This window comes from Hirundo rustica, chromosome Z, assembly GCF_015227805.2.
Source record: "Hirundo rustica isolate bHirRus1 chromosome Z, bHirRus1.pri.v3, whole genome shotgun sequence".
Taxonomy (NCBI): domain Eukaryota; kingdom Metazoa; phylum Chordata; class Aves; order Passeriformes; family Hirundinidae; genus Hirundo; species Hirundo rustica.
Genome location: NC_053488.1, coordinates 7,116,915 through 7,131,292, shown reverse-complemented (window position 1 = coordinate 7,131,292; position 14,378 = coordinate 7,116,915). Strand labels below are relative to the sequence as shown.

The 14,378-nt window shown below is 36.5% G+C and overlaps 1 protein-coding gene across 1 annotated transcript in view; it reads left to right on the top strand.

Annotated features, from left to right (window-relative positions):
• Positions 1–14,378, top strand: part of ARSB (arylsulfatase B) — a 65,841-nt gene that overhangs the window by 23,287 nt on the left and 28,176 nt on the right. Inside the window, exon 5 of the mRNA XM_040090974.2 lies at positions 8,361–8,604. Within this exon, the coding sequence (XP_039946908.1) occupies positions 8,361–8,604 (244 nt within the window). The remainder of the gene's footprint in view (positions 1–8,360; positions 8,605–14,378) is intronic.

Here is a 14,378-nt window from a genome sequence, read left to right as displayed (position 1 = left end):
GGCAAAAAGTGAAATAATGCTTCCCTAAGGTAATCAGCCTCCTTGTGGGCCACGTGCACCTCAGTGCCTCAGCTTCATGTAAAGCCAGTGACCTCTTTTCTTGTGTATGGCTCTGATCAGCAATAAATGTAAAACTAGTTTTCCATCAGTTCCTGTCTTCACAGTTTCGATAGCATCCTCTTTTCTTACCTTACAACTTGCAGCCTGAAGTACAAATGTAGCAGGTCTGAGGTCAGATCTTTCTGTGCATCTGAAGGTGTAAAGAGTATCTGTAAGCATGGTTGCAGCAGCCATGCTTCCTGCTTCTTTTCTTCCAAAAGCTGCTATAAGTATGCCTCCTAATTAGATCCATAATATTATTTTTATAATAGCACTACGCTTGTTCTGAGAGAGTCCTGCTGCTTCCAGAAGCAGAGGAAATGTATTCAAAATAAACTTCTGAATGCTTTTACTGCATAAAAACACCTAGGTGCTGCCAGCTATTGGACAGTCTCTGCACTTAGAAAATTTAATGTGTAAAATTCAGTGCTTCCCTGCATAGTTTTGGTCATATGTCAGCCCTCTCCTGTCCTCCTTTTATTATTGTCTGCCTACCATATGGACATATCTCTTCTGTTTGGTAAGGAGAGATGGAGATGCTCTTGGAGGCTAAACATTGTTCTGAGTTGCAACAGTTACTTATTTTAGATGCAGTGAGGGAATATATAGGATGTATTCTGTTCATTCAGCAAAGAGAAGCCACCTTAGTTTCACTCTTACCTTCACAAAGCTATTAATGTATTAATCAGAAGCAAGAAACTGGGAGTTACTATTGACCACATTTCCTCTTCAAACTTTTTATGTGTGTATCTCATGCTAGGTTAAACACAGTTGATGGCTTTAGGATGTTAGGAGCCTTTAGTTTCAGGTGTAGCAGAGGCCTAAGAGGATTTCTTATCCTTATTTTGGAGATCCTTGAATTTGATAACATATCGAAATATCCTGCATTATAAAATAAATTGAAGTTGGTTTTTTATTCTGGTCTGTACTCACTTGAAAAATATTGTGTGGCTTTAAACAAGGCTTTCAAACAGAGCTTGGCACGGTTTACGTATCAGACAGATGTGTGCTAGATCAGCTTACTGCAGGGGCCCTTGAGGAGAAATCAAAGAGCATGGGAGTTTTCTATTGCAGCTTCAGAGAAATTAATCAATTCAAAACAGGCTAGGAGCTAAAGCACAGGTGGAAAACAGAAAAAGAGCTGGGACATGCTGATGTTAGATTTGAAAACTGTAGGTATTGTACTGTAGGTACATAAGGACTCTTTGGCGGGTGTTTTGTAACTGTTTTCAGGAAAAAGGAGACCTGGGTGTTGGTAGCCAGGAGCCAGAAATGTTATACTACGTCTTTAAAGACTCTATTGGTTGGTTAAAGTTATCATGAGTACATGATAAACAAATACTGAATTGAGTCATGATATGTAATTGTATTTATATAATCCTGGACATTTAAGGTTTTCTTCTTTCTTTGCCTTTGCAGATTTATTATTTCAAATCATTTATTTGGGCAGTGTTCTGAATAGGATAGAAAAGTGTTTTCGTAGTCAAAGATTTTCTTGGCACACAGCACTTCATTGCACTTGATTTCTCTCACCTTTTTTTATTTGTTTGTTTGGTTGGTTTTTGTTTGTTTGTTTTTTGACTGATTCCTTCCTAATCAGTCAAATCCTAAATGTTGGTTGTTATTTCTTGCTCTGCGGCTATATGAGTTATATACATACAGTATTAAACTTCTGGATAACATTTTTAAAGTGAATATAGGTATCCAAAAAGTATTTAAATTTGTAAAACTCATGAACATAAAACATTTAACATGTTCAATTTTGTGTGCGAGTTTGTGATATCGAGCACTTTTGGGTTTCTGTAATTTACTGCTAAAATTTATTTTTGTGGAATTTATTGTGCTCTGAGGTATACAGAGAAAAGCAGTTCAGAAATACTTACCCTGTGGGATTGCTGTTAGATTGCTGTGCTGAAAGAGAACTTTTTTTTTCCTTAAGATCATTATTTTTCTTGTAGGAATTAATTAAGTACTATTTTATTTTCTAAAGTTATTGTCATAAACATTTTCCATAGCACTCCTTGTTCTGCAAATGCCAAACCCCATTAAACTTAGCTTAAGAATTAAGATTATTAGAACATATACTTAAAATTACAGTTCTGATACACTAATCAAGGTTGTATAATATGTATCACAAACTTAAACACACTTACTATCTCAGCAGAATGGAAGGTGTAGAATAAATAGAATTTAAAGACAGTTTATGTAAATGATCAGTAAGTTTGTGAAGTATTCCTACTGTCTGACACAAGGAGTCAGCAAGAGTGATTATTTTTTCCCTTCTAAGAAGACTTATAGGTCGCTCTTTATTGCTTGAACTAAGAGAATGCAAACTGAAGAGAAATGGTGAAGTGAAAACTGCTTAATAACAGCACCAAATACAGTCCTGGATGAATCTTTGGAGAAATTCCAGGAAGCCCTCTCGGAAGAGCTTGTCTAGAATAATTTGTCAGGCACGTCAATGGGACTGTGGGGTGTAGCTCAGTTGTGGTTGAAAGAAGAATGCAGCAACCTGAGTGGTCACAAGGGAGACAAAAAAAGTATGCTCTGTTAGGAAGAAAAATAAAATTCACTTTTCTGTAGTGTAATTGAAACAAGGCCTGGTCTGTTCGAACAAAATAGGTAGCTGTACAAGAAGACACATGGTTTCTTTTGGGGAAAACCAAAAAAAGACAAAAAGAGTTTTCATGTACTATTTACCATTTTTAATCAACACACTTAAGCCCTGTCTAAGGGCTTGACATAAAAACCAGCAAGGAATATCTTTAAATGAAGACTAATTTCTGGCCTATTTGCAGAGGAAACAGTACCCCTGTTCTAAATCATTAATGTGAGGCAGGAGTGTGATCAAAAGCTGCTAAGACAGCATGTGCCAGCAGGAGAAGTCACAGGAGGAAGTTGCTTGGTCCACTTGTCCACATGGTGGAGAAGCTAGGGTGTTGCCTATACTTAGGTGGTCTTCAGAAACTATATATAGTGTTTTGCCCGCTATCCAAAAAAATAAAACATAGAGGTCTCTTTATAGCTTTTAAAATAAGTTTTTCATTCCACTGCTTAGACAATAATGGATTTTTTTTAATGTGAACAACTGGGGGAGATTAAGCTTGCTTTATTAGAGAGCTGGTCTTACACAATATTACTTGTTTCCATTTAATTTCTTTTCCTAAAAATAACTTTCAAGCCCATTGATCAGTCTAAACTGAATTTCTCAGAGAAGTGATCTCTGATACTTAAAGTTTTAACAAATCTATTCATGCTATTAATATTGCCCCTGAGTTCAGTAACTACTGTGGATTTTTCTTGGCAATGAATGCATGCAGGCAAGAGATATTTATGATCCTTTTGTCAGAGTTTGTTCTTAAATCAACACTTGTATCTTTTTTTGGTTTTCTACTGTCTAGCGAGGTACAAATCTCAAATGAAACTTTGCCCACAGTTGTGAGCATCTATTTCCAATGGTTATCTTCACAGTGCAAAGCAGACTTGCTTCAGTTCCAGGGTAATTTTGTAAGGAAGTGAGTCCCTCCAGAGACTTGAATCCATGCTTCATTAATTATTGCTCTCAGAATTGTTTTACTGCTGTTTTTTATTGCCCATCCCTTCTTTTAAAAAGTCTTAGTCATTAAACTGCTTACTAGTTAGATACATCCCACATCACTGCATATATACACTGTGCTAGACAAAATGTTTGGCAGCTGGCAACTCTTCAGAGAAGTATTTGGGAGAAACAGAAGGGCCTCTCTGTTTAGTTTTGTTTATTGATTCCCTAAAAAACTCCTGCAAAACATCTTTTACAGTTTAGAAATTACAGATTTAGCAAATTATATTCTTTCTCATATATATGACAATGAATATTAATTACAAAAGCAGATGTTTATGAGAAGAACATTTGCCTTCATTTTTAAAGTTGTATTGTATATTCAAGATGCACAAGCTTTACTTTGCATCTAGTTTTCTTATGGTGAAAAGTTTTTATTCAGTATATTTCTTAAAATAACCCTTCCTTGTCTTTATTTTTAGTAAGAGAACCACAGTCGTTCGAAAGGCAATCACTTCCATTTTAAGAATAGGTTATATTCTCTGATTTTCTGTGTCAAAAATATGTCCTGTTTTCACCCAAATCGTTCTGGGATGGAGGTACTTTGCAACATATTTTTGTTGCTTCAACTTGTTCCATGGAGGCTGGTGATGATTCATCTTTTGGGAGCTACCTTTTAAAGTAGCCAGAATGCTTCCTTTGCTCTCCTTTAGTCTCTTGTTTTGTCATTTACCCAGCATATATGTGCTGTGCATTTTTTCATTGGTGGTGGTGGCGGCACCTGCTACAAGTTCTGTTTCAGCCTGTTCTTGTATTAGGGAGACTGTCTCTTCCCCATATTTTCCTTTGTTGCCACAATTTTCACCTTGTAGAAGAAAATTCCATGAGGTTTGAAATAAAGCATCTAGGTACCCTTCTCCTTAAAATAATACATAATAAGAGTGATTAATCTGGTGAGAAATAACGGTAGCTAAACATCTCTCAAAGCAAGCCAAGTCAAGCAAGGAATAAAGCTCTTCAAAAATGTGTAGTGCTTCCATTCAAGAATGCTAGCAAAGCTGCATAAATTGGCTGGATAATGCTTATGCCAAGTGGCATATTTCTATAGACAGCCTTATTCTCTCCCCTTTCATCCTTTCTTTAGGAACAAGAGCTGGTTAGTTTTATGATTTTTTTTAATACTCCTAGTAAGTTTGTGGATACTGCTGTAGTCTAAATTATGTAATGTAATTGCAAAAATCATTCTTATAGATAAGAAACACAACCTTGCTACATTTTCCACACGATATCAGTATTTTTAATAAAAATAATATTTAATATTTGTCTCCAGCAAAGAGATAACGAAGCCTCAGGCCTGGGGGAGGCTTGTGTTTTCAGCTGAAGTAGCAAGGCCGAAACTTTATTACTAAGCAATCTTACAAATCGAGGCCGTGAGGTGTATGGTAGCTTGATTCCAAAAGCTTTGCTCTGGAGTCTGTCTCCTGACACAAGACAGGATAAGTCATGGAGAGAAACAGTTACAAAAATGTATGATGAGTAGTTCAGAAAATACTGTTTTGGAATGGATTTAGGACTGGATATGAAGCCACTGTAGAAAATGAAGGACAATGATTCCATTTGTCTCACACCTCAGTGGATTTTAAGTGTGTGTTTTAAATGGCTCTGAGTCTCCACATGGACTTTGGAATTCATTCCATGTTTGAGATACTTGGGTAGAATAGCATAAGGAGTTAGTAAGGAATACCTTATTTGTGAGAAAATGAGAGTGGTTGTGCTTCCACAGATGAAGGATCTGTCTAGGCAGGCACCCCCTCACTATATTAATTCTTGATGGCATATGTCTAGGAAACTGTTCTGAAAACTTGCAAAAATCTTCAGCAGTTTGTGGCTGAAGAAACTCTTGTGATTGAGGTGATGTGTTTTCATATAGGAACTATGTACTTTTTTCAACTTTAACTTCTTCAGTGGCTTTCTGAACCCATGCAAGCTTTTAGCATCAATATATACATCCACAGCTCTTGATTTAGAGGCAATGTTCCTGAAGACACACAGCTGGTGCCCATCTTGTCTTTGCTGTCCAGGCTCACTCCTGGAGATAAAACGAAGACCAGAACAGCAGCTACAGTCCTGAGGGGACTTTCTGTAACATTCCATGCAATCAGTGGCTTCTTGTTTATTCCCTCTCTCCCTTTATTATTTAGTGGTTGGCTTAATATTTTATTGATACAGATCCCATTAGGGTTTTTTCATTGTTATGTAACCAACTCTCCTTTTGACAACTTGTAGGTGTTTCAAGTCCTCGATAACATTTCAGACTGTGTGGAAGGTGTTGCTCACATACAAGCTGCTAGTGACACATCAGTTACATTCTGCCTACCTAGACAGGAAACAAACCTTAATAATCAAAACAGAAATCATCCTTTTCACTCCTTCAACATTTTCTTGATTACTCAGTCAAGAAATTATGCAGGAAGGACCAGACATAAATTCCTGAGGAAGGAAAAAGTAATGTTCTAGTTGTGTGAGAATGAGAAGTCAAATGTGGGGGATAAGCCTTGTTTCATATGTCAGAATTTTTTTCATTTGCATATTAGATCAGCCATCAAAATACGATTTTTCCCCCTTTCTTTTTAACTTGATAGACTATGTCTGAATGCTGATACAAAACACAAGTTTTTTCAGGATGTAGTTAGATAGACTCCTTGTAACAGGCAAGCTAATATGTAGTGAAGTTGGCAGAATGTGAATGTTTTTACAGGAAGCAAGGAAAAAGTAAGTATCCTAAAGATTTGACTGTAACCTGAGAAGTGCACACTTCTCTCTCACTATTCTTCAGAAATACCATCTACTTCTATAATGTCCTTGCTACTTTGTTGCTGATAATCAGGAATTAGAAAAACTCTCATGTGCTGCCGTTAAACTGATATGGACAGTGAGCAGTCTGTGATACGAAGAAGGTATGCAACATATTTAAGTTCTGATTCCTCTCTGTGTCCAAACTGTGCTCTAATACAGTGTGGATAAGATGCCTTTTATTCTAAGGCCACCAAAGGTTAAAAGCTACTGAAAACTCTGTCCCATGAGCGTCTCTGACAGGAATTCCTGTTTACATTTTGAGTAGAAGGAATTGTTGAAACTGATTGTCGTGGTTTGACACAGCTTTTTTATTTTTGTTGTAACCAGAAACTGCTTTAAGTTCTCAGATTTCAGAGCTCAACACTGTTGTGAGAGAAATATTGGCAGTGCCCTTGATTAATTTTTTTTTAATCAAAAATGCAGGAATATGGGCAACCTGACTGGAAGCCAGTTGGGCCACAGGACATTTAACTCTTTTCAAATAATTCTGTTTTTGCCAAGTGCCTAATTTAGCTTAGGCTTCTACCTTTCAAAGTCATTTCATAGATATCTGTGGTTTATTCCTTTGTAGAACAGAAGTGGTCTTCTGTTTGCAGTCGAAAGATGTGGGGGGTTACACTGATCCCTAATTAAACACAGAATCACAGAATAAACTGAGTTGAAAGGAACTTGGACAGGACCCACAGGGACCATTGAGTCCAACTCCTGGCCTTGCACAGCACCATCCCCCAGGATCACACCATGTGGCCAAGAGTATGTCCAAATGCTTCTTGAACTCTTGTCCACCAGAAAGATAATTTTGTTCTGGTTACAGTAAGGCTCTTCTGTAGGGTGTTAGACTTCTTGTTTTGATCTCAAATTAATGGTTTTAATCAGAAAATACAATACAAACCTGTCAAATTACACTGAATGTCAGTTCAGCAGTTACTATTTGAAATCATTTTAACCTCATTAAAATAGAAGAAAATTACGCTTAACAGAATTGCCAGCAATGACTCCTCTGAGAACATTACAGTAGGTTTGAACAACTGTGTAACAGTACTGAAAGTAAATTCAAAGAATCGTTACTGTTAACTTCAAGGATCTGGACTTCAGCCTAAGCATGGAATCTTGGTCAGAGATGAGGTATCTCTAATTCATGTAGGTATTTCTGTAGTCATAGTGATTCAGCTTTTTCTGTAACCATCTTATATGTTATTCTTACCAAACAATAAATTCAATTTCTGAATCCCTTCAGTTATGTTAACAAGTTCCACTTCATTTATTAGGGCTGTCTCATTCTGCCTGAAGAGAAGGAAACCTTGGTTTGTCTAACCTTATGTATCAGTGTGGCTGCCTAAAAGTCTTGAAAAAAACTGCTTTTAAACTAGGTGTGTGAGTATATTCCTGAGACTGGAGTAAAAGGTTTCCATTTTAGGTGTATTGTACTGCTTTGGAAACTTGTATTCTGAGTACTAATGATGGCATTGATAGCAGCTCTGCTTGTGGTTTTTAAAATAGTTGAAACTAAATTTTTTAAGTCTTTGGCTCTGGAAGCTTTGGATACCTAATGGTGTTTTGAATCATGGTCAGAAGTCACTCTTAGCACAGTCTTTCAAAATTACTGTCTTCTATTATGGTATAATTTCTGCCTAGTGATAACTTCTCATTGATGTAATTTGTCGATGTTAAAAGGTAACATATGTTTGTTACTTGCCATGAGTATTTGACATATAATGTCAAATACATCCACAACAGCAGTATGCAAATACTTGCATGACACACCTGTATTGTGAAAATACTTTTTCAAATGAATCAATGTGTTTTGGGGGAAAGATTGTTCTGTTTCTTTATTACCAAGAATTTTTTTTGTTTATTTGTTTTTCAGATAATGGAGGACAAACTTTAGCAGGGGGGAATAACTGGCCACTGAGAGGGAGAAAATGGACCCTCTGGGAAGGAGGAGTGAGAGGTGTAGGCTTTGTGGCAAGTCCTTTGCTGAAACGAAAAGGTGTAGAAAGCCATGAACTCATCCATATCTCCGACTGGCTGCCAACGCTGGTGCACCTTGCTGGAGGAGATACCAATGGCACTAAGCCTTTGGATGGCTTTGATGTTTGGAGCACTATCAGGTAACTTTCATGTCAAATCACCAAGTCATCATTCTGGTATGAGAAGAGTTTAATCAGCCCAAAAAACAGAACTGGAACAGAGAGGGAAATATTACCTGTTCCTTTCCTGTAAAAAAAGGGAAGGGGTAAATGCAGTTGATTATGCTGTCTATGAGAGACTTATCCGGGTTGCAAATTAATCCTGGTTACAGGTGCAAAGCCTCCATACAGCTTTAACTTGATATTTTGATTTTTTCTGTATGAACTCAACAGCTCACAAGTATGGTATACTTCTTCAAGAACATTCTGTGATCCCAAAGCGTGTTGAATGTTGAATTTTGCATAGCATGGAGTGTAAGTTAGTAAATTTTATGGACCAAACTCTGCTCTCTACAGGGATCAGTCAGGTATCTCTGCAGTATGCATCTGAAATTGTACATGTGGGAAATCTGTGCAGACACTAAACTCACTGAACATGGATTCCACTTTGATGATTTGTTAGCTCGCTATGGGACTTGTCAGGTTGGCTCACAGTGTAACCATTTGTATAGATCCATGTCATGATGTCCAGTGTCTTGAAAAGCTTTTGAGATCGAGTACAAAAGTACACTTGACCTGGTTCCTGAAGGTCCTGATGTTGTGACTGATTCAAGCAAGTTGAAATACTCAAAAGCACAGTACAGACTTGCTTAGATAACTGGAAAAAAGAGGCAGCATAGCTCCAGCTGGATTATTTCAGTCTTCTTTTATTCCACTGAAAAGGATCACAAAGTCCTTAAAACCGAAGTTTCTGCAGAATTTGAAAGTTCTGTGACCAACCTTTAGTTTTCCAAAAATTGTGTTGGTTTGAATTCCTTTGTTTCTTTCTTTTCTATGCTGCATGTGATGTATTCATTGATGGGACTAATATTGATGTTTGTCTTCGGAGAAGTTATGTTTATTTTAATAGGTCTTTGAATATAGTTTTGATTCACATAGGAATAATTTAGGATGGAAAGCTCAATACTGCTAAAGCAGAATAAAAGGACTAACAGTTCTATTTCCTACATGCTATTCAGTTGAGGATTATTAGTGTTCTATTCCTTTTGGTAGCCTTTTTTCTGTCTTTATAGTAGGTAGACAATATCATATTATGTGTGTTATCACCTTCTGTCCCCTTCTCTTTTTTGTGTGTCTTAGTATCCTAGACTGTGAATTGTGAGAGTCAAAAGCAGTTCCTAAACAAGCATGAGTAGGAGTGCTGTCTGCGTTAGGGACTGAGATGAAAACTTGGGAATTAGAGTAGGCAGACTGGAATCCATGTACCATCCATGGATCCATCTATATGGATCTTGGAGTGAAAAGCAAGAAGCAATACCAAACCCAACCCCTTACACCTCCCCAGAACTAAACCCTGTATCTTGAGTTCAGAATTGTTTTGTCTATACCTGTATCATTGCCTGTTTGAAGCTGGTAAGTATGGCTTCATTCTTAGTGCTGCCAGTGTTTCTGAAGAGCTGAGGGGTGGTTTTTCTGTAGTAGCTGGAGTTTACAAGAAGCTTATGGCCTTGTGCCCAGGTGTACTGTGTGGCTCCCTTCCAAATGGAAGAAGATAACGATATGTATAGTTGAGGCCAGGGATCGTTAACTGCCAGGAAGGAATGGAGACTCCCATCCAGCCAGAAAAAGTAAAATGTTTTACTTGTCAGTGTTCCTGTGGGGAAACATAGCATCAGCAATATCCAGGGTATACCTAAACGGTAGACTTTCTTCCAGCTACCATTAGAATTCCTGCCTACTTCAGGTTCCGTTTCAACCACGTATTTTTGCGATGGATTGATCGTCTCAGATCTGGTTACTTCAGCAGGGGAGTTGTTGTAAAGGATGGGTGCAACCGTGCCAGCGTGCTGCTGACATTTGCATTTCTCTCTTTGTAAAGGGAATGAATGAAATGTTTACTGGCACTTCCAGGGAACAGGTGACTATCAGTGTTTTCTGGTGTGTCAAAGAGAGGGCCTCTGTCTGGACAGGTAACAAGTCAGTTTTTGTAACTACTAGGCTATTCACTGGTTGACCTTGCTGCCAAAATGTCAGATTTCACATGATTGTCCCATGTAATCAGGATAAATGAGTGTGTTAAATTTCATGACCATAATTCAAAAGGTCACTTGAATATATTGGATAGCAAACAATGAAGACACAGTGCCCTTTTGGTGATATCTGATGAAAAGTTCAAATGTGTTGCTTTTCTGGGACCAAATGGCTCTTAGTGAGTGAAATTATAACTTGCTAATATTCCAGCTCATTTGAAAAAAGGAAATTAATCATTGTGTTACGTATTTTTTTTTTCCTAGTACAGTCTCATATAAATAGATGCATAAGCCTCTTGTAATTTTTTTTTTTTTTAGTGGGGGAGACACTTTAATTCTGAGCCTGCTAGTTGATATGTCTGTAATCAAAAGGAAAAAAGATTATAAATTTGGAACCTTTATTCAGATATTCAGAAGAATATATGGGATAGTGTAGGTATTCTCAGAAGTAAAAAAAATATTGAATCTATTTCAGTGATATGTCTATTAATGATCAGTATTTAAAAAATGGGTTCTTAATATGATATTTATGTAGATAAAGAATAAGATATAATATAAATAATATATAATAATATAAAATATAAAAATATAATACATTATTATATTATAAATAATAATATAAAGTACAATAATAAATATAGAATATAGAATATAATAACATATAATATAATAATATAAAATATAAATATAATAATATAATAATATAATAATATAAGAATAAGTATATAATATAGGACTTATAATAAATCTTATACTTCTGAAAATATCTATGTATAAATGTAATATACTGTAGAAATATGAATATATATGCAATACACATAAATTAAACATACATTTTTAAATGCTGAGTATAAATTCTGAAAGTCTAGAGCAGGATGAACTTCCTCTCATGACTTTAAATGACTGGTAGTCCAAATTAGAGATCACATTAACACGACACCAATTAATATTAAGTTCTTGTACTACATAGAAATGCTGAGAGTCTCATATATAGCCAAACGTTCCTCTCATAACTTGTCTACTTAGTTCTGGCCGGAAGAACCAGAAGACATTTAACAGTTAGGAGGAAATAGCAGGAAAAAATGATGTTCAGGAGAACACATCTTGTCGACAAAAATACCTTCTTTTGCATTCTTTTTTGGTTAGCTATACTCTGGGTTTCTGTCATACAGTGCATGAAACTGAGGAAGCAGTGTTTGTGTTCTCACTTAGGCAAAAATTTGCATGGTACTTGAAAGGTCTTTGACAGGGATTTTAACTCAAAAGCTTGTCTGCTCTTTCCACAGCCATCTGCTGACCCAGTACTGCTTCAACACTGTATCAATCAAAAGCTTAATAAAAGAGGAATGTGATTTTATTTGAAAAAGAGACTGAAATAGAGCAAGTTTCCCTCGCACTCTCACAGCCTGACAGTCTTACCAAGAGGTGTGAGTGTCTAGAAAGTCTGCCCAGCCAGACAGAGGGGCAGAGGATTTCCAGCCATCCCCCTGGCATCCCGACACCGTGATGTTGGTGAACACAAACACAAATGGGCCCAGCATCTGTTGCTGTGGTGTAGAGGTCCAGGGATGCCAGGTGCGAAATCCTTCAAGCTGCTTCTGTGTTCCTGTTAGGTTGGTAACTGTGCACAGGTTCTAGTTATGTCTGTTTGTGTCCTTTTGATGCTGCGTCTGTGTCCTGCACCACCCCTGTGAGTCCCCAAGGGCCCTCACTGCTTTGTCTCCAGATGTCCCTGTCCTGTGGAACTGGCCTCAATGTGCTGGGGCTTTGCTGACGTGCTAGTCTGGATTGTTATTAACATGGGCTGTTACAAGAGCCCTTTCCCTGCTCTTGTGTTCATGTTATCTCCACACTTAGATTTTGCAAGTCTTTTTCCATCCATACCAATCTTGGACTATTTTTCTCTCCAAAATTTTGTTGCAGCATATCATTAAACCAGTACTGTGTCATTTTTTATTTTCCTCCGAGTACCTTTGAAATGAAATTTAACTTCCTCTTTGAGGTCTTTAGCTTCTTTTTGAAAGTAACTTAGCATAGTATCATTGTGTCAACCTATTTTTGTATCTTTCAAGTCTCAGGTATCATAAAAGTTCATAAAAAAAAATAAATCATAGTAGATTTCCCTTTTTTCTTGTTTTAGATTACCATGGGTAAGACTACAACATAGCTCTAAAACCATGTACACATTACAAATTACTTCTGAAAATAGTGATAATATCACTGGTATATTTTACAAAAAATAGGATTTGAGAATAGCAAAAACAAAGCTAAAATGTAGCCAGTTGAAGAGTCTAAATGGTACTGTATATTTCCAAGCAAGTATCACAAAAGGCAGTTGCATTTTTAAGGAACATCTGTTCTCCAGATGCTTACTACTCTATTGAAATAAAGACACTCGGCAAAATAGTTTTTCTTTGGTTGATACATTTTTTTTTGATACGTCTTGGTTTTCAGCTCTGAATATCTAGTGTGTCCATGCTCAGAGAAGGTATTTTATTTTGCATTAACAGAAGAATGAGATGGTAGACCACATGAAGCAGAATGATGGGCACTGGGAGATTCAGGATAAAATACAATACGACTAACTATTATTTTGTCAAAGATTATTTTTAAGCAGACAGTTTAAAGTTTTATTTATATATTTTGTAGGGCAAGCTTAATTTTTGTATTTTTATAATGTTGGAATATCATAACTTTTTGGGTGTAGTAAATGAAGTAATATCAACTTGAATTCTTCTGTACTGAGTGGGTACATTTGTTTTAGGAATCAATCACCTGTTTAAAAAAAATTCACTGTTGTGATATAAATTAACACAGAAGAAAGAGCAGTCTAAAGCTGAGAGTGTGTTTATTTCTAGCATATCTGAAATATAATCATTTTAGGAAAAACATTAAAAATAAGACCCAGTGAAATATGACAAGGTTATAAAGGCTCAGATTTTGCTTAGTGACACTGAGAATATTTTTGTGCAAGACAAACATAACTACATGGAAAAACCTTGGATTCCTTTCCAAGGACATCTTCTGGCTGTTTAACAACAACAAAAGTGAAAGATTGCATGTAGATCTTTGTTTGTGCTCACTAAGGAATAATAGGGCTTTCTGTATGTTTTAAAAACTTTGCAAATCAGAGTGAACTAACTGATTCTCATACCAACACTGAAGTTAGGTCACATGCTTTAATTTAGCTGTTCTTACATGGAGGACTGTTTTGAAATGCAGCAGCTTTTAATTGCTGAATTTAATAATTAAGGCATATCTTAATTATTCTACCATCTGACAGGGTAGAATAATAACCAGACAATATAAAAAGGTTCCTTACATTTAGGGAGAGGGATGACGTATTAGGATATTGAAGTCTAAAAATAAATATTCTAAAATTAAAGCATTTTAAGATGTGGTAGCACAGGCAGTTACTAAAATACAAAGGCAGGTTTCCCTAGAGAATTATTATTGCTTTGTTATTGTGGCTCTCCTGGGTAGACTATATTCCTGATGCAAAATGCCCTCGCAGAACATCTGCCAAGGTGAATCTGTAGTTGAGTTTGTTTCTCTGCGGAGTTTTGTAAATGGGAAGGAGGGCAGAGTTAAGTCACCTCTAGGGAACCAGATCTCTGTTAGAGGCATAAATTTCTTATTTGTTGTCCCCAGAACGTTGTTTCTGATTTCCTGATGTCTTTTGCTGTGAGACAGGTGGTTTTTTTCAACATTCAGTGCCAAATTCTT